At 45.4% G+C, this 23654-nt stretch overlaps 1 protein-coding gene across 2 annotated transcripts in view; it reads left to right on the top strand.

Moving 5' to 3' along the window:
* Positions 1 to 23654, top strand: part of IGF2BP2 (insulin like growth factor 2 mRNA binding protein 2) — a 176690-nt gene that overhangs the window by 113976 nt on the left and 39060 nt on the right. For both annotated transcript variants that reach the window (XM_062211002.1, XM_062210991.1), the window contains exons 3-5: positions 12614 to 12662; positions 14308 to 14359; positions 21203 to 21266. In XM_062211002.1, the coding sequence (XP_062066986.1) occupies positions 12614 to 12662; positions 14308 to 14359; positions 21203 to 21266 (165 nt within the window). The remainder of the gene's footprint in view (positions 1 to 12613; positions 12663 to 14307; positions 14360 to 21202; positions 21267 to 23654) is intronic.

Here is a 23654-nt window from a genome sequence, read left to right as displayed (position 1 = left end):
ATATGGGCGCCAGTTCTTGTCCCGGCTGCTCCTCTTCCAATCCAGCTCCCTGCTAATGTGCCTGGGAAAGCACTAGAAGATGGTCCAAGTCCTTGGGCCCCCACACCCATGTGGGAGACCCGGAAGAAGCTCCTGGCTCCTGACTTTGGATTGGCCCAGCCCTAGCCATTGTGGCCATTTGAGGAGTAAACCAGAGGATGGAAGATCTCTGTCCTTCTGTCTCTGTCTGTCTCTCTGTTATTCTGCCTTTCAAAATGAATAATTCTTTAAAAAAATCAATAAAATGTTTTATTAGGGATGAGAAGAACTATTGAATAGGTTTTTCTATATGAAATCAAGGCCTGTGGCTTTGCTTGTAGACATTTGTAAATCAGTGTCTTTGTATGTCCACGATTGTTGATTATTACAAATTTTGCATTTCTTACCAAGGAACAAAATACCCTCATTTAAAACACAGCAATCAAATTGCACTTAAATGAAAAAGAAGCATAATTTATTGAATTGACAATTATTGCTTCTTAGCTTCTGAAACTGCCCTGAGCTGGGTCTTTGGCCTGCATCCATAGGTGGCTCTGTAAAATCTTGCAGTTTCTCTCCTGGTTCAATGCTGCCTCCAGGTAATGCCTCCTAATTAATTACCTGAGTTTGTGCTCATCAGCTGAAGTTGGATTCCTTCCAGCACCAGCTCTCTGTGCACCTCAGGACCAAAGCTGGGAATGGGGGAGGGGGAGAGTTCAGAGGTATTATGCCTCTATCAAAATAGCCCTAACACCTGTGTTTGTAGGGTGCATGTGGTTTGTGACGTGCTTTCTTATGGTGGCTGATGAAAAAGAGAAATGAGAGAAGGCAAGAGTTTCATCACAGTGTCAGTGGGACTGAGAACCCTGAACCGCCAGGGAGAGTGCACTTGTTGTATTCTCTTCCCAGCCTCAGTGGTGGTTCTGGGGACCCTGGCTCCAGGCAAGAAAGGAACAGGAAAATAAGGGCAGTCCTAGGCTGCATCTAGGGAAGAGAACTTTGTGGGAGAAGGCATCTGAAGCTGTGGTAGCCAGGACCTCTGTGACCACCTGCCGAGCCAGGTAGGTTGCTCACCGTTATTCAGTTCCGGTGGTGACTCCTCTGTGGGATTCCAGGGGTATGGGTCCTGCTGGAGCCTCCCCAGTGAATGGTGCTGGCTCTAGAGGAAGTGATGAAAACCCAGGAACCAACTGAGACAGATGCTCTGTTTATAGTCTTTGTAGGACAGGGAACTCAGAAGAAAATGAATCAGCAGCTGGGAGGAATTCTGTGTTAAGCGCCAGCCGTGTTAACCCTGTCATGTACATTCATTCATTCATCAGATTTACTGAACAACAGCTGTGTATGCGTCACCAGCCTAGAAGCTGTGGGTTTGCAGGGACAGGAATTGGACGTGCATGGTTCAGGAAGGATAACTGTTCAGGAATCTGGAAACATTTCTCTGTAAAAGTCTGGTCCCCCGCCGGCGCCGCGGCTCAGTAGGCTAATCCTCCACCTTGTAGCGCCGGCACACCGGGTTCTAGTCCCGGTCGGGGCACCGATCCTGTCCCGGTTGCCCCTCTTCCAGGCCAGCTCTCTGCTGTAGCCAGGGAGTGCAGTGGAGGATGGCCCAAGTCCTCGGGCCCTGCACCCCATGGGAGACCAGGAGAAGCACCTGGCTCCTGCCATCGGATCAGCGCCGTGCGCCGGCCGCAGCGCGCTACCGCGGCGGCCATTGGAGGGTGAACCAACGGCAAAAGGAAGACCTTTCTCTCTGTCTCTCTCTCTCACTGTCCACTCTGCCTGTCAAAAAAAAAAAAAAAAGTCTGGTCCCCCAAAATTGGTTATATATCAAACCTGCATATTTGAAGGTATCTTCCCAATAATTTACCTTGTTTCAGAATTGACTTAAAGGGATCCCAAGTCCAATCCTCAATGAAGGATAAACTGGTTTAAAAAAAAAAAAAAAACACTTTTCCTGCTCTTTGCCTGGTTTGTTCATCTGTTTTTAAAACTTGGCTACTCAGAGCTTTAGAAAGTAGATTTCACTGTATTCAAATCGCGTCACACCAGCTCCAGGAGTGAATGCTTCTCCTATCCTGTGAAGTGCTCTCATTTGTTCTTTATTGCTATGTGAGCAGTTATTTTTCTGGCTCTCTTCATTCACATTAGTGATAAATAGCTTTCCCCATGGCATTAAAAACTCTCTTCATCTCCTCCCCTGTGGACCACGTAAACAGGATCGCCCTGAGTCTTTTTATTTCTCCCTAGAGTGCTTCTTGCTGCTTCTCCCTGTGGTAGGGGAAACATCTGAGGGTGAATTGCCAAGGGGCACCCTCTGGGGAGTGAAGATGTCCCACTGTAGTTACACAGGCCGCCCCAGTGGTGCTGGGTGCAGGGTCTCAGTGGTGCTCTCCAGTAGCTGTCACCACATCGTTAGGATTCTGTGCAGAAATGAGTGGCTAAAGATACGTGGTTCATTTCTAGTTAAAACAAATATGAGCTAGGAAGGCAGGGTGTTGGATCAAGCAGCCAACTGTAAAACACATTGTTTGAAGTCAAACGGAGCAGTCTAAGGATTACTGAGATGGGTACTGGCCCGTTTTTCACTCCCTGGAATATAAGCTGCATGAGGGCAGTTTTGCTTTGTTCACAGCCATACCAACATACCGTGCACATACCAACACAGCCATACCCAACACCTACTACCATGTGCTTGGCCTTTAAGCACAGAAGTGCTTAGTGAACATTTTAAAGTAAATTTGGAAAAGCTTTTTCTTTTTTCTTTTTTTTAAGATTTTATTGGGTCCAGCGCTGTGGCGCAATGGGTTAACGCCCTGGCCTGAAGCGCCAGCATCCCATATGGGTGCCAGTTTGAGACCTGGCTGCTCCACTTCGGATCAGTGAAGCTGAAGAGTTACAGAGAGAGGTAGAGACAGAGAGGCCATTAGCAGGGAGCTTGATTGGAAGTGGTGCAGCTGGGACTCAAACCACCACCCAAATGGGATGCTGGCATTGCAGGCAGTTTTAACCACTATGCTACAATGCCAACTCCAAGATCAACTTTGAGGACCCTCTCAAAATATGTACTGCTACTAGGGAAAGAGAGGACAGTGACACAGAGTCTTCAGAAGGGCTGCGACATTTATGTGCACCTGAGTACAGACACCTGTTTGGACTTAGAAAGCTGAGGTTCTGGGATGTAAGGCTGCCTCTGTGAGCCAAAACTCCGCCCTTCCACTTCAGTTTTTAAAGGTCCAATCAGAGGAAGACCCAAAACTATTTCCTTTCACGCTTTTATTCTCCTGTAATGAAGATTCCAGGTAACAAAACCAAACTGTCTCTAGATATGTGAAACTGTTCTAGTTACCTCTACATGGTCCTCTATTCATTATCTGTCATTAAGACTGAGCAGGGTAAAAACAAATATTTACATAATAATTTAAGCCTCAATTAAATAACACATAGAAACATGAAGTCACTTTTGGAAAGTCAAATACAGTCTCATGCCCAATGCTCAACAACTCTGCCATCCTTCCAACATCTCATCTATCATTTCCAAAAAACTGCTCTCATTAGTACCCAAAGGGCACAAATCTGTCCCTTTCCTTCCCCTTCCTGTGTCTTCATTCTTCCTCTTCAGCCTAAGCAGTGTCTGGAACACAGCTCTGCTCAGCAATCAGCAAGTCCTGCTGCTGAGTGTTCGCTGTCTTCCCCGGCCAACCCCACTCTCATCCCACCCTCCCACTCTAAGAGAAACAGGTGCTTACTGCAGACACTGGTCACCAGACTACCCAATTTCTTTCACTCCAGTTTATCAGTGATAAGCCAACAGCACTGTACTCCTGGAAAGAAGGAACTATTCCTTCCAGATATAAAACACTTTGAGGTTCTTCATTATAGTCATGATGACAACCAAGGGACATTAAATTCATCATACATACACTAGTAATATATATACGCGTAAGTACCCAAGAAAGCAGAGAAAGGCATACGCTCCCTCTTAAAGGAACTTCTTCGTGACATATAAATCAACCAAGTATTCCCCATCCACACAAGGGGGGACCATCTCACCTATGCGACAGGCAAGGTGGCATGAACCACCCAAACCCAAGGGTTGTTTGTTTGTTTTTTTTTTTTTTTTTTTTTTTTTTTTGGACAGGCAGAGTGGATAGTGAGACAGAGAGAGACAGAGAGAGACAGAGAGAAAGGTCTTCCTTTTTGCCATTGGTTCACCCTCCAATGGCCGCTGCGGCCGGTGCATCTCGCTGATCTGAAGCCAGAAGCCAGGTGCTTCTCCTGGTCTCCCATGCGGATGCAGGGCCCAAGGACTTGGGCCATCCTCCACTGCCTTCCCGGGCCATAGCAGAGAGCTGGCCTGGAAGAGGGGCAACGGCGATAGAATCTGGCGCCCCAACCGGGACTAGAACCGGGTGTGCCAGTGCCGCAAGGCAGAGGATTAGCTTGTTAAGCCACGGCACCGGCCATACCCAAGGGTTTTAACCAAAGGTTAAGAGATTTTATCTCATTTTGATCGATAGGATGATATCTAAGATTAAGAGCTTTTCTAGGGGCTGGTGCTGTAGCATAGTAGGCTAAGCCTCTGCCTGTGGTGCTAGCATCCCCATAAAAAGATTTATTTATTTATTTGAAAGTTAGAGTTATACAGAGAAAGGAGAGGCAGAGAGAGAGGGGGGGGAGGGGAGAGAGGGAGAGGGAGAGAAGTCCTCCATCCGATGGTTCACTCCCCAGATGACCATCAGTCGGGAGTCACCCAATCCCATGAAGGAGTTTACCAGCTAGTATCTCTATGGCCTTTTCTAAAGGGCATTTAATAAACCCCTTTAAGGAGCAAAAAATAAGCCACTATGATTGGGTTTCCAAAATAACTCCTCCTGGTGGAGATATTTTTGGCCAAAGAATCTGGAGTAAGGTTGATTCTGAAAGGGAAAAACTGAGCATCCATTCCTAAAACCATTCCTAGGGATTGTTGGAGGATGAGGGAGGCATGTCTTGTCCAGATCTCTTGAACTGAAATGTGAATGTTATTATTGGTGAATTGGCAATTCCAGAGTGACCTTTTAAGAGCAAAGATTCTTTTTTAAAAATTTGTTTATTTGAAAGAGTTACAGAGGGAGAGGAGAAGGAGAGACAGAGAGCTCTTCCGTCTGCTGGTTCATTCCCCAGATGGCCACAAGGCCAGCGCTGGGCCGGGCCAAAGCCAGGAGCTAGGAGCTTCCCCTGGGTTTCCCACATGGGTGTCAGAGACCCAAGCACTTGGGCCATCCTCCACTGCTTTTCCACAACAGGGCCCTTAAAGCAAAGATTTAAACATATAAACCTCAGTTCAAAAATAGCACTCCCGGGGCCAGTGTTGTTGCCTAGTGAGTAAAGCCCCTGCTTGCGAGCCGTGTCCTGGCTCCTCCACTTCTGATCCCGCTCCCTGCCGTTAGTGTTTAGGAAGACAGCAGAAGACGGCCCAGGTGCTTGGCTCCCCGCCACCCACGTGGGAGACCACGATGCAGTTCCAGGTCCTGACTTCAGCCATTGTAACCATTTGGGGAGTGAACCAGCAGATGGAAGATCTCTCTCCCCCTCTCTCTGTCTCTTTGTAACTCTGCCTTTCAAATAAATAAATATTTATTCCCCAAGAAAAGTGCCTTTGATAAAAACTGAATATGAGTCCAACAAAATGAAAATTTTAGATACTGAATTCCTTCTCAAAGAACTAAAGTAATGAATCTCTGAAACATCTGGATGTATTTTCACAAACGGTGTGGGATGATTTCAACCTATAAACAAGCATGCTGTTCTCCATTCCTTTTCATGGAAAGTGATTTTCACTTTCCTTCTTACACTTCTTTCCAAAAGACTCAGAGAATCCTGCTGGAGTGAGAATGGATCTTAACGGTCATTCCATGCAGATTCTGCTTGCCGTACCCCTAAACCCAGCAGAAGAATCCCTCCAACACCTGGTCCAGGGGCAGCCAACCCACCTGTCGTCTCCAAGCATCACCTGACCCCCTCACTGTCTCCTCTGCTCTTGCTCTCCACTTCCCTCGGCCGTAGGCAGGTGGCCCTCCCTGGTGTTGTCCTCAGAGGGACAATGTGGAGTTGAATTAGCATCAGGCTCTATTTGTGAGCCTTTGAGAGGGGTAGGGAGGTAAGTGAACTCCGAGGTCTGACTATTGCTTATTGCTCTGGTGTGAAAATTTGTCCCCCCATTCCTGTGTTGGAATCCTAGCACCCAAGGTGTTGGTATTAGGTGATTAGAATGGGAGGCTGGAGCCCTTGTGCAGGGGACGGGTTCCCCTATAAGAGAGATCCTAGAGAGGTAGGTGGCCCCTTTGACCATGTGAGTAAACAGAACATCTATGAGGAACAGGTCCTCTCCAGACAGCAGATCCACCGGAGCCAGGCTTGTGGGCTGTCCAGCCTCCGGACGCGTGAGATACACGTTGTGTTGCTTGCAGGCCACTCAGCCTCTGGTGCTGTGTCGCAGCAGCATGAGGGGACGCAGACTCACATCACCCTCTCTCACTGATGTCCTGTGTGTTCCACTCAGGCAGTGTACTTCCGTGAGTTCCTGTCACAGAGTGCTTGGGGAACTTGTGTTGTTAGGGCTTCTCGGGAGTTTGTGGTACTATGCACATGTGTTTGTAGAGCGAGGGCAGTTATGGGTTCATTACTACAGTTCTGGCTCAAAAGCCCTTGCAGGGGGTCACCACAATATCTGATTCAGTCCTTTATGATTTGGTCCATAACACTGCTGATATTTTATTTTTTTTTAACTTTTATTTAATAAATATAAATTTCCAAAGTACAGCATTTGGATTACAATGGCTTCCCCCCCCCATAAGTTCCCTCCCACCCACAACCCTCCCATCCCCTGCTCCCTCTCCCATTCCATTCACATCAAGATTCATTTTCAATTATCTTTATATACAGAAGATCAATTTAGTATAAATTAAGTAAAGATTTCAACAGTTTGCACCCACACAGAAACACAAAGTGTAAAGTACTGTCTGAGTACTAGTTATAGCATTAATTCACATTGTACAACACAGTAAGAACAGAGATCCCACATGGGGAGTAAGTGCACAGTGACTCCTGTTGTTGACTTAACAACTGACACTCTTGTTTATGGCGTCAGTAATCACCCTAGGCTCTTGTCATGAGTTGCCAAGGCTATGGAAGCTTTTTGATTCGCCAACTCCGATCTTATTTAGACAAGGTCATAGTCAAAGTGGAAGTTCTCTCCTCCCTTCAGAGAAAAGTACCTTCTTCTTTGATGGCTGTTCTTTCCACTGGGATCTCACTCGCAGAGATCTTTCATTTAGGTTTGTGGTTTTTTTTTTTTTTTTTTTTTTGCCAGAGTGTCTTAGTCCAAATGATCAATTTCAGTTCACAATTGATCATAATGATAGGTCTAAGAGTCAAAGAGATCACATAAACAAGACTAGTGTCTGCTAATACTATCTGATAGAATTAAGAAGGAGAAAACAATCCAACATGGGAAGCAGGATACACAGCAGACTCATAGAATGGCAGATGCCCTAAACAGCACTCTGGCCTCAGAATCAGCCCTTAAGGCATTCGGATCTGGCTGAAGAGCCCATGAGAGTATTTTAGGCATGGAAAGCCAAGACACTCTGACACTGCTGATATTTTAAAGGAACTTTCTTTCCTTTAAAAAAAAATATATATATTTATTTATTTATTTATTTATTTGAAAGGCAGTGTTAGAGAGGCAGAGGCAGAGAGGTCTTCCACCCACTGATTCACTCCGCAGATGACCACAACCGCCGGAGCTTCTTCCGGGTCTCCCACGCAGGTGTAGGGGCCCAAGCACTTGGGCCATCTTCCACTGCTTTCCCAGGCCATAGCAGAGAGCTGGATGGGAAGAGGAACAGCCGGGACAAGAACTGGCGCCCATATGGGATGCCAGCCCTGCAGGTGGCAGCTTCACCCCATATGCCACAGCTCCAGCCCCAAGACTTTATTTTCATCACAAGTTTTTTCTCCCTTAAAAAAAAAAAAAAAAAAAAAAAAAAAAAAAACTCCAAAGCCTCTTTTTGTTTTTCAACAGTTTATTATATTGAAAGCATTTAGTTTTCTTTTTTTTAAAGGTTTACATTTTGTTTATTTGGGAGGCAGAGTTAGAGAGGGAGAGACAGATAGAGATCTTCCATCCACTGGTTCATTCCCCAAACGGTTGCAGTGGCCAGGGCTGAGCTGTGCTGAGCCAGACAGAAGCCAGGAGCCAGGAGCTTTAACCAGGTCTCCCACATGGGGCCCAAGCACTTGGGCCATCTTCCTCTGCTTCCAGGCCATTGCAGAGAGTGGATCAGAAGAGGAGCAGCCCACTGCCAGTGAGTTTCTAAAACACAGGTTGCTGCTGCCTTCCCTGATGGGTGTCACTGCGTCCACATTTCCTTTCCCGATCTGCTGCTACCCCTGCCGCACCAAACTGTTACACCTGTGCTTTGTGAGGAAGCCAGGCCTGAGCCTTCCACACCCTCAGTCCACCTGGAAACCAGAGTACCGAAAGCACTAGGAGCTTGACTTGTTTTCTGTTAATTGAGAGCAGAATGAGACCCGAAGTCAAAACAAGGTGCTCTTTACTATAAATACACAAGTTCTTGGGGTCGGCGCTGTGGCGCACTAGGTTAATCCTCCACCTGCAGCACCGGCATCCCATATGGCACCAGGTTCTAGTCCCCGTTGCTCCTCTTCCGGTCCAGCTCTCTGCTGTGGCCCGGGAGTGCAGAGGAGGATGGCCCAAGCGCTTGGGCCCTGCACCCCATGGGAGACCAGGAGGAGGCATGATGGAGGGGCCAGCAGTTGCGCTCCTGGCTTCGGATCAGTGTAGCTCCTGCCGTGGCGGCCATTTGGGGAGTGAACCAATGGAAGGAAGACCTTTCTCTCTGACTCTCTCTCTCACTGTCTAACTCTACCTGTCAAATAAATAAATAAAAACACAAGTTCCTTCCCTGAGGCTCTGGGGTTTGGGAACTCAGATTTCACCACCCTCATATTAAAGGGCACTGTTTGCGTGAGAAAGGACAAGAACTCCAGATTTCCAGGGAGAGGCGGTTGTCACTGCTGCCACGAAGCCATCTCTCTCAACAGGAGAGCTGGCAACGTGACCACTTGTATATTCTAATTGGTAGTTATACACACTTAGAGCATCGAATTGTAAACAACTACAAGGGAACTTCAAAAAGTTTGTGGAAAATGGAGTGAAATGATTAAGTTTATGTAGGTGTGAAAACTTTGGAATTCATGTGTTTTTTTTTTTAAATACACATTTCCCATGAACTTTTTCAAGACCCTTTATATGCATGGATTACAAATTTTTTGCACCAAAATAAACTTTTTAGTTCTGGTTTCCATGAAGTTTTTTGAACGGAGGCAAAACTGTCTACTAGTTTTCTCCCTGGAGGCCTGCAACAGCCAGAACTGGGCTCTGCTAAAGTCAGGAGTCTGAAGCCACTTTGGTGGCAAGGATTCAAACTGCCTGAGCAGGTTAACCCAGTACGCCACAACGCCGGCCCCAGCATTTTATTTTCTCACAACTATTATATACATTTATCTTAGATTCCATAAAGGCAGAGGCTATTGTTCTTAATCATTTTGCAACAAAGAAAGATTATTTGAAAAAGTCACAGACAGGGAAGAAGCAGAGAGGTCAGTCTTCCATCCGCTGATTCACTCCTCAGGTGGCCACAAAGGCCAGGGCTGGGCCAGACCAAAGCCAGGAGCCAGGAACTCCATATAGGTCTTCCATGTGAGTACAGGGGCTCAAGCACTTGGACCGTCTTCCACTGCTTTCCCAGGCACATAAGCAAAGAGCTGGATCAGAAGTGGAGTAGCCGGGACTCAAACTGGCACCCATTTGAGATGGCAACAGCTTAACCCGCTAAGCCACAGTGCTGGCCCCTCCATGATCTTTCTGAAGTGCCTTCATATTTAGAGAAGCTTGATGTCTCTTTTAAAATAAAGGAACTCTTGGGGCAGGCGCTGTGGCGTAGTTGGTAAAGCCACCGTCTGCAATGCTGGCATCCCATATGAGCACCAGTTTGAGTTCCGGCTGCTCCACTTCCAATCCAGCTCTCTGCTATGGCCTGGGATAGCAGTGGAAGATGGCCCAAGTCCTTGGGCCCTTATACCTGCGTGGGAGATCCAGAGGAAGCTCTTGGCTCCTGCCTCCTGGCTTCTGATCAGCACAGCTCTGGCCATTTTCAGCCAATTGCGGAGTGAACCAGCAGATGGAAGACACCTCTCTCTCTCTGGCTCTTCTTCTCTCTATGTAACACTGACTTTCAAAATAAATAAATCTTTTAAAAAATTAAAAAATAAAGGAACTCTGAAATTATTAAGGGACAAAGAAGTATTTTCTTATAATGGGTCCCTTTCCTATGTCATTGTATGAGTTTGGTTGTTTTAAAGCTGGCCATACTTTCCTGGATTTCAGAGTGAGTATCCTGCCTAATGAAGGTTCCAATTCCTGAACTGATTGCCTGATGTGCCATCTTTACGGGAAATATTACAGGGAAGCACCTTTGGTTTAGGTCTATTCAGTAGGATTGAGGGTCTCATCTGCATGGGGTGGGGTTTCCCTATTTTTGCACCAGGAATCTAAACTAGATATTCCAATGTGGAACACTGAATTTTAGTCGTATCTTAACTGCTAGGCCAAATGTTCACCCCCTGTTCATTCCATTTTCACGTGAACCTTTTGAAGTATTCTTGTATATACTTTTTGTTTTTTTCAGGTTATATCTTTTTTTTTTTTTTTCTTTTTTTTGACAGGCAGAGTTAGACAGTGAGAGAGACAGAGAGAAAGGTCTTCCTTCACCGTTTGTTCACCCTCCAATGGCCGCTGCGGCCGGCACACCGCGCTGATCCGAAGCCAGGAGCCAGGTGCTTTTCCTGGTCTCCCATGTGGGTGCAGGGCCCAAGCACTTGGGCCATCCTCCACTGCCTTCCCGGGCCATAGCAGAGAGCTGGCCTGGAAGAGGGGCAACTGGGACAGAATCCGGCACCCCGACCAGGACTAGAACCCGGTGTGCCAGCGCCGTAGTTGGAGGATTAGCCTAGTGAGCCGCGGCGCCAGACTCTTTTTGCTTTTTTAAAATATAGCATCAACTTAATCTGTAATTCTACTCCTGTAACAGTGTGCCTTGAAGAGTTTCCTGTGTGTATGTCTTTTATTTTTAAATCTGTATAGTAGTCCATATTACGGCCATATTATGATTTCTTTCTCTCCAGTTGGTAGATATTTAGATTGTTTGCAATCTTTGTTATACACAACATTGTAGTAGTTATCTCTGCTCAAATCTCTCCTTTCTCATGCCTCAGTCTCTCCCACTAGAATTTCTACCAGAAAATTCTGGGTAAGCAGTTGGAGTCAATGTTTATACTTGGAAATAACAGAAATATTTTTCTTTAGAAATATTCCATTTTCTTGACCATTCAGATGCCTTTTCTGTAAATACTTGTGGTGACATCTTCCCTAGAGAATTTCCATATAGCTACTATCTGGGGATGGGGTTGGCAGTTTTATTCTAGCTATTGCTGGAGGCCGTGTCAGAAGCCATCTTCCCCACATGGAGGTGGAAATGAGTTCTTGGTTCTTTCTCGTCCTTTTCAACCTGACACAAGATGAGAGGTTCTGCAGTTTAGCCTGTATGGTCATTAAAGCAACCCTAGTAAGGCATGAATACATTTTCATTAAAAAAAAAAAAAAAAAAAAAAAAAAAAAAAGATTTAGTGTATGGGACAGAGAACAGAGGGGTGTTCCCCCTTCCAATCAATAAAAGGAATCAGAGAAGATTCGGAGCCCCTCCTTTCTGTCCTTGTTTCTCTGTTCCTCCCGTCCCTGTACCTTTGTTTGTAACTCTCCTTTCTCTGCTTCGACTGTGATGAGTCTCTGCAGCTACCTAAGTTCCAGATAAAACCATGCGGAGACACATGGCTGTGCAGCCCCAGATGGTACCTCAGACCCTTGTGGGAAGGAAAAAGAATGGGTATACTGCCCTGGCAGCCTCCCACGTGGGTGTTTATGGAATTTCACATCAACTCTTTCTACTAAAATGACATCTCTAAATGCTAGTTTGTGTTTTCTTTCCAGGATCTAGCATGTTCTTAAAAGAGAAAAACTTGTGTCCCCCATATTGCTATTTTTTCTACTTTTAATGCTTAAGTAAAAGCAAAAATCAATCATTCAAAGCTGTCAGAGCAACAGGATGTCTTGTTGAAAGCCTCTGAATAAAAAGGCAGGAAAAGGCTCAAATGTCCACCAGTGGGGGATGGGCTAGCATTCTTCAGGACATCCATGAAGCATGAAGTGGAGTGAGGAATGTAGAAGGATCTCCAAGATATTAGTAACAGGTGGAAAAGAGCAAGAAGAAGAGAGTGTGTAGAATATTCTTACTGTTTTTCAAAGTAATTGAAAACCTTAAAATGTGATTCACAGTAGGAATCTTTTTGCCATGCCATGGTGCACACAGTGAGAACGTGAACTCAAATTATGGTCCTAGACATGTTTTTATTATTTGCTGAAGTTTGTGTCCTGGAAAAAGAGTTACAGGCTGTGGTTTTATCTTTGCAGGAGCAGGAAAATTCAGATTCGAAACATCCCTCCTCACCTGCAGTGGGAGGTAAGCCAGATGCTGCTTTAAATGGGGTCCCCAGACTCCTCCCCTCCGTAGCTCCCTTTCACAGTGAGGAACTAAAGGGCCTCAGACTTTTCCACAAAGCCTCTGGGCCCTGTTTCTTCCTCTTCTGCTGTTTGCAGGCTTTGTGCGTTGTTGTCTCTCATGTGCTGTTCTCCCAAGCACAACACGAGCAAGCACCAGTAGACAAGCTGTGAGACGAAATGTGTGCCTGGCTTGGTGGATTTTATATCATGAGTTGTACACGTGTTTATGATTTGGAAAAAAAAAAAAAAAAAAAAAGTAGGGATCAGCATTGTGGCGCAGGCAGGTTATGCTGCTGCCTACAACGCCAGCATCCCAAATGGACGCCAGTTCGAGTCCAGGCTGCTCCACTTCTGATCCAGCTCCTGGCTAGTGTGCCTGGGAAGGCAATGGAGGATGACCTAAGTGATTGGGCCCTTGCACCCTTGTGGGAGATGGGGATGGAGCTTTTGGCTCCTGGCTTCTGCCTGGCCCGGCCCTGACCGTTGCTGCCATTTGGGGAATGAACCAGCAGATGGAAGATCTCTCTGCCTCTCCCTCTCTCTCTGTTAACTCTGCCTTTCAATATATAAAACCAACAAAAATGGAAAGTTCTCTGTTGGTTTGAGCAAGTTTTTTTTTTTTCTTTTTAAATTTTAATTTATTTGACAGGCATATGGACAAACAGAAAGAGCTCCTGTCTGCTGGTTCACTCCCTAAATTGCCCATAAACAGCCAGGCCTGGGCTGGAGCTGAAGCTGGGAGCTATGACTTCAATCCAGATCTCTCATATGGGTGACAGGGACCCAACTACTTGAGTCAGCATCTACCACCTCCAGGGTCTAAGTAGCAGGAAGTTGAAGTTTAAGAGCCAGAGCTGGGAGTTCAACCTATGTACTCTGGTGTGGGTTGTAGGTGCCTTCACTGGTGTCTTAACCATTAGGTCAAACCCCACGCCCTGGGTAGGTTTTTTGTTTGTTTTGAGTTAGTTGCTATGAGCAACAGTTAAGATATATTTTCACAGTTGTAAAACTTATAAGATTGCTACCTTAAAGTAAGATAGAATATGGGGGAGTGGTCTTAAGGTATTACTTAAAAACAAGACTTCCCTACGTTTTATTCCCCAAGCCAAAGGAAATCAAAATCACCTTAAAGGAAGCAGGATGTTTTATGTAACATTTTCATTGCTTTTTGAAAACCTTTTTATTATGGAGAATTTCAGACATACACATGCCACTACATTGTAAAATAAGGCGATCCCTGGCAGGAAAATGAATGAAGAATTGTTAGATTTTCCAAGAAACGGAAGTGAACTTCATATTTATTCAGCTTCTCATTTCAAGAACAGTCAGTGGATTGATTCAGGCCATCACGTTGACTATGATTGTTAACAGTTACCAAGACTCTGAAACTCTGCAGTGTCACCTTAGGGAACAGATCACTCGGGAGCCAGTTAGCAAATGAAAGCCCCATGTATTCAGTCAGTTCTAAATGTTTTTATGGAAGAACCAAAAAAAATCAGTTTAATTATTCCTGTAACTGTCCTGTTTTCCTTTCATTCATTTGCTAGTGAGTATCACTGTACCATATTTGCTTCCCTTTTTGACATTGAAGCTTTCTTTTTCAGGTGTTGGATGGACTTTTGGCTCAGTATGGGACAGTGGAGAATGTGGAACAAGGTAAAAATGAGCAAATTAGCCTATTGAGTTATGAAAGGGATATTAGGGATATTATTTCTATAGATTAGGTCAACTCCAGGGGGAAATAATGAATTCATACCTTTGAAACAAGTTTCCAGACTACATGAATGTATTTGTGTGAGAGAGAGATGTTTGTATATTTATCTGCAGAGTGTATTTTTTCCAGGAATATGATTTTCAGGCTATTTTTCCTATTTCTATACCTTGCAGTGTGACACTGGGCAAACATTGTCAGGCTGGGGTGAGCGAAATCCCTGGGGTGGGGAAGGGGTGGAGTGGTAATTAGATTGACACTGTTGCCACTTTCCTTTTTCTGACTAAGAAAAATAGATCCCTGGGGTCAGTGCTGTGGCATAGTGGGTAAAGCAGCTGCCTGCAGTGTCGGCATCCCATGTGGGCACCAGTGTGTGTCCCAGCTGCTCCACTTCTGATCCAGCCCTCTGCTATAGCCTGGGAAAGCAGTAGAAGATGGCCCAAGTCCTTGGGCCCTTGTACCTGCGTGGGAGACCCGGAGGAAGCTCCTGGATCCTGGTTTCAGATTGGCACAGTTCCGGCCATTGCAGACATCTGGGGAGTGAAGCAGCAGATGGAAGATCTTTCTCTCTCTCTACCTTTCAGATAAATAAATAAATCTTTAAAAAAAAAAAGAAAAGCAGATCCCAAGATCCCCTGCTGTGGCTTAGCAGGTTAAGCCAGCACCTGCAGAGTGGGCATCCCATATGGTCACTGGTTTGAGTCCCTGCTGCTTTACTTTTGATGCAGCTCCCTGCTAATTCTCCTGGGAAATCAATGGAAGATGGCATAAATCCTTGGGCCCCTGCACCTGCGTGGGAGACCCTAAAGAAGCTCTGGGCTCCTGGCTTTGGCCTGTTTTGGGGAATGACCCAGCAGATGGAAAATTACTCGCTCATTCTGCGTCTCTCTCCCTCTCCCTTTCCTCTGTAACTCTGCCTTTCAAATAAAAAATAAATCTTTAAAAAAAAAAAAAGAAAGAAGAACAAATCTCATGTCTCTTAAAGGTTGAGCAATGAGTAGGATTCCTGCACCAAGAATCACTTGGAGTTCTCATGAAGATTCAGGTTCCTCAGGCACACCTGAGACCCACTGAGAAATGCTGTTCAGGGGAAGAGTTCATGGCTACGTATTTTAAACAAGCACCACACGCCAGTGTACCCTCAAGTTTGAAAACCAGTGTCTTAGAAACACTGCTGCAAATGTCCTTTTCTTCCAACTACTCTGTGTCTTCCAAAGCGTGGGAGGACAGGCATTTTGTGTGATGAAGATTCTTCTTTGCCTTGGCCAAGAAAGTGCAGCGTAGTCGACTGTGAGTCCTTGGAGACGTCACCTGACCTCACTGACTCCGTTTTCTCATGTGCAAAATGGGGAGAATCATTCCTGCCCATCCTATCTCTCTGAATAGTGTGGCACCCAAAGAGCACCTGTCTGAAGTACTTGAAGACTGTGGAGTCATCCATAATTTTAAGGGACTGTTAGCAAAATGATAGAGAACACATTGTCTCATAGGTAATCTCTTCTCTTTGCCAGGATGATTAATATAATAGTTTCAAAATAGTAAATATTCAGATGTTATTCTCCACTCCATGAATATACTTTTTAAAAATTGATTTATTTTACTTGAAAGTCAGAGTTACACAGAGAGAAGGGGAGAGAGAGAGAGAGAGAGAGACTGACTTTGAGACCTTCCATCTGTTGGTTCCTTCCCCAAATGACTGCAATGGCCAGGGCTGGTCCAGGCTGAAGCCAGGAGCTTCATCTAGGTCTCCAACATGGGTGCTGGTTCCCAAGCACTTGGGCCATCTTCTGCTGCTTTCCCAGGCACGTTAGCAGGGAACTGGATCAGAAGTGGAACACCTGGGACTCAAACCAGTGCCAATATGGGATGCTTAACCGGCTAGGTCACGATGCTGGCCCCACTCCATGAATATTATAAATAGGACTATTCAGTTTCATGCTGCTACATGCTCATGCCCAAAGGTGACGAAAAAGAGCTCAAAAGAAGACATGGTTTCCAAGGACTCAGCTTCTAAGTTCCTATTTCTCTCAGCATGGGACAGAAGACATTCTAGTGATGGACTGTAGTAGACAGGATGGCCTGCCAGACACAGATCTGTAAAAGCAACCAGCTCAGACCGTGTTATAAATTCAGGACAATGCTGCTCAAGGTGGAGGCGTTCCAGGTGCCTGGGGCTGTTCAGCCGTAAACTGGGCCAGGAGACCACCTAGTTTGCAGCTGCCTCACTGCTACAGGACAGAGCTGTTGGGCTATTGTTGTGTCCTGTTACATGTGTGGGCCATTCCAGATTCAACAGGAAGACATTTTCGGTAGTTTTAGGGAACTTTATTTAGAGCTGTTGTGACCAATGAAATAAATTATTTGAATGGAACGCAGCTTATTCGTGATTCAAAGAACTTTCTGGTTTCCTGAAGACAGGTGTCTTTGAAAACAGAGATTAAAAATTTGAGAACAGAATCCTAGTGGATAGCTTTAGTCATGAGGTCCAAGCCCTGTCCACACTGAATGGGGACAGTTAGGAGCCCCACATCCTGTTTTGCACTGAGCGAGTGACTTAGAGAACAACACGAATACTCCGGGCAAAGGCCAAGGCCTGGCTCCATGTCTGCAACATGCCAATGTCAGCGGCCATTCCTCCTCTTTCATTTTTTAAGATTTATCTACTTATTTATTTGCAAGACAGTAGCACAGAGAGAAGGGAGACAGAAAGAGCGCTTCCATCCACTGGTTCAATTCCCAGATGGCCTCCATGGCCAGGCCTGGAGCTGGAAGCTGGAGCTCCATCCAGGTCTCCCATGTGGGTGGCAAGTACCCAGGCACACAGGTGGTCTTCTGTCGCCTTCCCAGGTGTGTTAACAAGGAGCAACTGGAACTCAAGCAGGTGCTCACCTGGATGCTGGTTTGTAGCAGTAGCTTAACCACTGTACCACAGTGCCAGCAGCAGTTCCTCTCCAGGATTAGCACCCTTCTTCCCCTGCTCACAGAGGCCGAGAGTACTTTGAAGTGACTGGCGAAACAATCTTTTTAGCCTAAAGATCTTTAACCTGTATGGGGTCCCAGAAGGTTTAAGACTCCCAAAATGGAGGTGTCACGTTTTCCCTTTGAGAATTTATGGAAGTGATAAACCAGAAGAATTCACAATTCCACAAGTTTGCTTCATTTGGAGGGGAGATGGTATAGAATTCCTGAAGCTCAGCGTGGATCCAAGGGTAAAAATCGCTCTGTTGAAGGTTTTTCTATCCCTTTAAAAGCTGCTTTATCATTATTTTCTTGATTTCTCCTTAACTGTTTTAAAGGGAGGGTTTGATATAGTCATGTCTGTTTTGAAAAACAGATATTCTTGGTGTAAGTTTGCTGGTTTGGATTAAGAAAGGTTTATCTGGCTTTTTGAATCTATTTTTTTTTCAAAGATTTATTAATTTTATCTGAAAGAGTTACAGAGAGGCAGAGAGAGAAAGATCTTCCATCTGCTGGTTCACTCCTCAATTGGCCACAACAGCCAGAGCTGCGCCAGTCCGAAGCCAGGAGCTTTTTCCCATCTCCCACATGGGTACAGGGCCCAAGGACTTGAACCATCCTCCACTGCCTTCCTGTGCCACAGAGAGAGCTGAATTGGAAGTGGAGCAGCCAGGACTCGAACTGGTTACCCATATGGGATGCCGGCACTGCAGGCTGCGGCTTTATCTGCTATACCACAGCGCCGGCCCTTCCAATCTATTTTTGATTTCTAACAGTGGGAGAAGATGCAAGCAGTTATAAACCAAGATAAACCAATTCACATGAATAATCCCTTGTGAGCTAGTGTTGGTGTTTGTGTGTTCTCTCCTTCAGCCATATGATGTGGTACACAGTCAAGGAGTTCACACAAAGGGAACAAAAAATAGTAAGGGTTTAACCTTATCAATGAACAAAATTAAAATGAGACCATTTTTGTCAGATGCTGGTTACCAGCGGCTGAGAGTCGGGAGGTTGATGAGTTATTGGTTGAAGTATACAAAGTATCAGTTAGCCTGCAAAAATGAGTCCAGAAGCTCCACTGGGCTTCATGGTGACTCATTCATAGCAGCACTGAGCATTGCTCAAAGGGTGGTCTTTTGTTTTTTTTTAAGATTCATTTATTTATTTGAAAGGCAGAGTTACAGAGAGAGGCACGGAGAGAGAGAAAGCGCGCTTCCATCCGCTGGGTCACTTTCCAGGTGGCCGCAATGGCCAGAGCTGAGCAGATCCGAAACCAGGAGCCAGGAGCTTCCTCCAGGTCTCCCACATGGGTGCAGGGGCCCAAGGACTTGAGCCATCCTCCGCTGCTTTCAGAGACTAGTTTTAAGTGTTCTTGCCACAAAAAATAAGAATGTAGGGCAATGTGGATGTTAAATAGCTTTATCTAGCCATTTCACAATACATACGTTTGTTAAATCATGTTATACATCACAGATATGATTTTTATTTGTCAGGACATTTTTAAGGGGTGGGCGTTTAGCCTACGAGTTAAGATGCCCTTGTCTCACATTGACATACCTGGGTTCAACACTTGGTCCAGCTCCTGACTCCAGCTTCCTGCTAATGTGGACCTTGGGAGGCAGTGATGATGTCTCAAACAGTGAGTTCCTGGGGCCATCACTGTGGCAGAGTGGATCAAACTACCGCCTGTGATGGCAGCATCCCCTGTGGGTGCTGGTTTGAGTCCCAGCTATCCCACTTCTGATTCAGCTCCCTGTTAGTGTACCTGAGAAAGCAGCAGAAGATGGCCCAAGTATTTGGGTCCCTGCTACCCACAAGGAAGACCTGGATAGAGTCCCAGGCTCCTGGATTCAGCCTGGCCCACCCCGGCTGTTGGGGCCATTTGGGAAGTGAACCAGCAGATGCTCTTTCTCTGCCTCTTTTCTCTGCACCTCTGCCTTTCAAATAAATAGGTCTTTAAAAATAAACAACAACAGCCGGCGCCGTGGCTTAACAGGCTAATCTTCCGCCTTGCGGGTTCTAGTCCCAGTTGGGGCGTCGGATTCTATCCCGGTTGCCCCTCTTCCAGGCCAGCTCTCTGCTATGGCCAGGGAGTGCAGAGGAGGATGGCCCAAGTCCTTGGGCCCTGCACCCGTGTAGGAGACCAGGAGAAACACCTGGCTCCTGGCTTCGGATCAGCGCGATGAGCCGGCCACAGCGGCCATTGGAGGGTGAACCAATGGCAAAAGGAAGACCTTTCTCTCTGTCTCTCTCTCTCTCACTATCTACTCTGCCTGTCAAAAATAAATAAAAAATAAAAAAAAATAAACAACAACAACAACAAAACCTGGAGTTCTGCAACCCATACAGGAGATTTAGGCTGAGTTCCCAGTGCCTGGGTTTGGCCCTTGCCTACACCTGCCTACCTTGGGAACTTGGGAGAATGAACAAGTAGATGAGAGCTCTCTGTCTGTGTCTTTCTGCATCTCAAATAAATTAATTTTAAAAATATTAAATGTATGAATGAAAGCATTTTCTTTTATGTATGTATAAATCCAGTTTATATTATATATCTAATTATTAAAACGGAATGAAAATCATGACAATTAAAAGTTCACCCCTTGGGGCCTGCCCTGTGGCACAGCAGGCTAAAGCCCGGGCCTGAAGTGCCATCATTCCATATGGGTGCTTGTTCTAATCCTGGCTGCTCCACTTCCGATCCAGCTCCTTGCTGGTGCTCCTGAGAAAGCAGTGGAGGATGGTCCAAATCCTTGGGCCCCTGCACCCATGTGGGAGACCTGGAGGAAGCTCCTGGCGCCTGGCTTTGAATTGGCTGAGCTCCAGGCATTGCGTCCATTTGAGGAATGAACTAGAGGATGAAAGACCTCTCTACCTCTCTCTGTAACTCTTTCAAGTAAATAAAATACATATTTAAAAATAAGGTTCAGCCCTTGAAAATAGTATAATAAATACTTCTGGAGAGCAACATGAAAACATGCATTTAAAAGCGTGTTCTTTTTTTTTTTTTTTTTTAATTTTTGACAGGCAGAGTGGACAGTAGAGGGAGACAGAGAGAAAAGTCTTCCTTTTTGCCGTTAGTTCACCCTCCAATGGCCACCACGGTAGGCGCGCTGCGGCCGGCGCACCACGCTGTTCCGATGGCAGGAGCCAGGTGCTTCTCCTGGTCTCCCATGGGGTGCAGGGCCCAAGAACTTGGGCCATCCTCCACTGCACTCCCTGGCCACAGCAGAGAGCTGGCCTGGAAGAGGGGCAACCGGGACAGGATCGGTGCCCCAACCGGGACTAGAACCCGGTGTGCCGGCGCCGCAAGGTGGAAGATTAGCCTGTTAAGCCACAGCGCCGGCCAAAAGCGTGTTCTTTTGCCCAGTTATTTTTCTTCTGTGATTTTAGCCTAAAGAAGTCATTCAGATGAACACAAAATCAAATGATGTTTGCAACAAAGGTGATTTTTAGCAACCCTATTAAGAATAGCAGATACTGGGAACAACACATTTGCCAACAAGTGAGAAATGGTTAGGCAAATCATGGTCCATTTACTCACTGTAGTTGTATGTAGACATTAAAAATGAAAAACAGAAAATGTATAGATTGTATACTCATGCAAGTGTGTTTATGAATATAGCTCTGAAATGTATATATAATTGGTTATAAATTACTATGAATGCATGTAAATACATAGAGATGCAAATAACTTTATGGTTAGAGTGATGAGGGTTTTTGTGCATTTTTCTCTGTAATTAGTCTGTTTACTGTAAGAGGTTTTTTTTTTTTTTTTTTTTTTTTTTTTTTTTTTTTTGCTGTGACAACATCATTTTTTGCTTCTTCCCTAGTCAACACAGACACAGAAACTGCTGTTGTCAACGTCACATATGCAACAAGAGAAGAAGCAAAGACGTAAGTCGATTTGGGATTGTTTCTTTTTAAGCTTATGTGGTTTTCTCTTTGAATTCCTTTGAGTCCTGGGTTTATCAACCTTTCCTGAAAAGATGCAAGTCAGTGGCGGCTGGTCTGTTCCATCTTTAACGTTCCCTGGGAACCCTCTGGTGTTCATATCAGGATGTTTGTTGATGGCATAGGCACTCTGTCTTGAAGAATGTGGAGCCTTGGAATGAAAACTCAGGTGGGAGCTGTGTCTTGACATGGCCAGGAGTAGCAAGCACCCACTCTGTGACATCACGTCCTCTAGACTTGTTTTGTCAATTACTCAGGGCCCCTTTGACCTGGAGCTTCCTCCAGGCTCCCTGATGAAGATGCTAATCCTGTTTCTACCCACGCTCACTGAATGGATCAGAAGCACCAGGTTTTCCTCGGTGGAGTGTTGAGGGGACCCATCTCAGTGAGAGCAGCAGCAGGAGTTGTTTGGGAGCAGTTCATCAGTGTCACCAGGCTTGGCTTCTCTCTTCCTACCCTCATTCTCTTCCCAGTTCCCATTGATTCTGCATTGCTTCACTGATGGTTAACTTTGACCTTAGCTATTGATGGACATGGGATTGATTTTTTTAAAGCAACAAGAGTAGAAAGAAGTGCCTTTTTATAGGAGATCCTTAAACTACCTGATGGGTCATCACAACTAGAATTATGGTTGCATGCGGCCATCCTTTATGGGTGTGATATAACCTTGGGTGTATGTTCCAGGATTATAGCCTTATTTCTTTTGCAAGCTTTCAACAGACATGAAGACGTACTTAACCTGTTCTCAAACTGGTAGTTTTTTATTTTTTTAAGTTAATTTACACTGGAAAAGGTAATAATTAATTTACTGTGAATCTTTGAATCTTTGCTCACTATAAGCAGGGGGTATACCAAGAATTCTCCTTGACAGTCTATATCCATCTGCCGCTCACTTAGGTGGACACCTGTGGGTGGTGTTACTCTTGCCTTTATTGGCTTCAAAAGGTGCTGTTTTGTAATAAATTCATAAACCCGGAAGATGAACCCAGTCGGGTTGTGCTAAATTATTCTATGCTATTGAGAAGTCAAAGACACAAATGCTTTCCTAAACTGCTATGGGATAGTACATGTTGAGCAGAACTGAAAAATAATGTTAAAATTCCTCATACTCTCTTAAAATTTTTTTAAAGATTTATTTATGTATTTGAAAGGCAGAGTTACACAGAGGCAGAGAGAAAGAGAGGTCTTCCATTCGCTGGTTCACTCCCCAAATGGCCACAATGGCCAGAGCTGGGTCGATCCGAAGCCAGGAGCTGCTTCTGGTTCTCCAACATGGGTGCAGGGGCCCAAGGAGTTGGCCCATCTTCCACTGCTTTCCCAGGCCATAGCAGAGAGCTGGATCGGAAGTGAAACAGCTGAGACTCAAACTGTACCTGTATGGGATGCCAGCAGTGCAAGAGGCAGCTTTACCCACTATGCCACAGTGCTGGCTCGAGAATTCCTCATAATTTCTGACCTAGCATTCCATGATGCTGTGTGCAAAGTTATAGTTGCAAAGATACACTACTTGCCAGCGCCGCAGCTCACTAGGCTAATCCTCTGACTATGGCGCCGGCACTCCAGGTTCTAGTCCTAGTCGGGGCGCCAGTTCTGTCCTGGTTGCTCCTCTTCCAGTCCAGCTCTCTGCTGTGGCCCGGGAGGGCAGTGGAGGATGGCCCAAGTCCTTGGGCCCTGCACCCGCATGGGAGACCAGGAGGAAGCACCTGGCTCCTGGTTTTGGATCAGCGCAGCGCGCTGGCTGTAGCAGCCATTTGGGGGGTGAACCAATGGAAGGAAGACCTTTCTCTCTGTGTCTCTCTCACTGTCTAACTCTGCCTGTCGAAAAAAAAAAAAAAAAAAAGATACACTACTGTGTATAACTGTAGAAGATGAACACAGCATAGATGTCTAACAGTTGAGGATTAGTTGCAAAAACTATGGCCAATCAATAGAATGCTAAACTGAAATTACATCGAAAGATATTTAATTGTACAAATGCTTGGGACTCCAGTCCCAGCTCTGCTTCCAATTCCAGCTTCTTGCTAAAAGTGCACTCTGGGTGACAGCAGATGACACCTCAAGTAGGTGAGTTCCTGCCACCCACACTGCAGACTCCTGGCTCCAGCCCCAACTGTTGTGGGCGCTTGGTGAAAGAACCAGATGATGGAAGATCTCTCTGTCCCTTTTGCATTCTCTGTGTCTGTCTGCCTTTCAGATAAATTAATAATTAAAAAAGGAAGGAGATTTAATGACATGGGAAAATGTTTACAATATTAAGTGTCTTCTAATGGTTAGAAAATAGTTTATACAATACTGATCTATTTTTATAAATAATATTTATATTTAAGCGTG

The sequence above is a fragment of the Lepus europaeus genome, chromosome 2, assembly GCF_033115175.1.
Source record: "Lepus europaeus isolate LE1 chromosome 2, mLepTim1.pri, whole genome shotgun sequence".
Taxonomy (NCBI): domain Eukaryota; kingdom Metazoa; phylum Chordata; class Mammalia; order Lagomorpha; family Leporidae; genus Lepus; species Lepus europaeus.
Note: the sequence above shows the minus strand (reverse complement) of the source record. Positions and strands in the feature narration are given on the sequence as shown.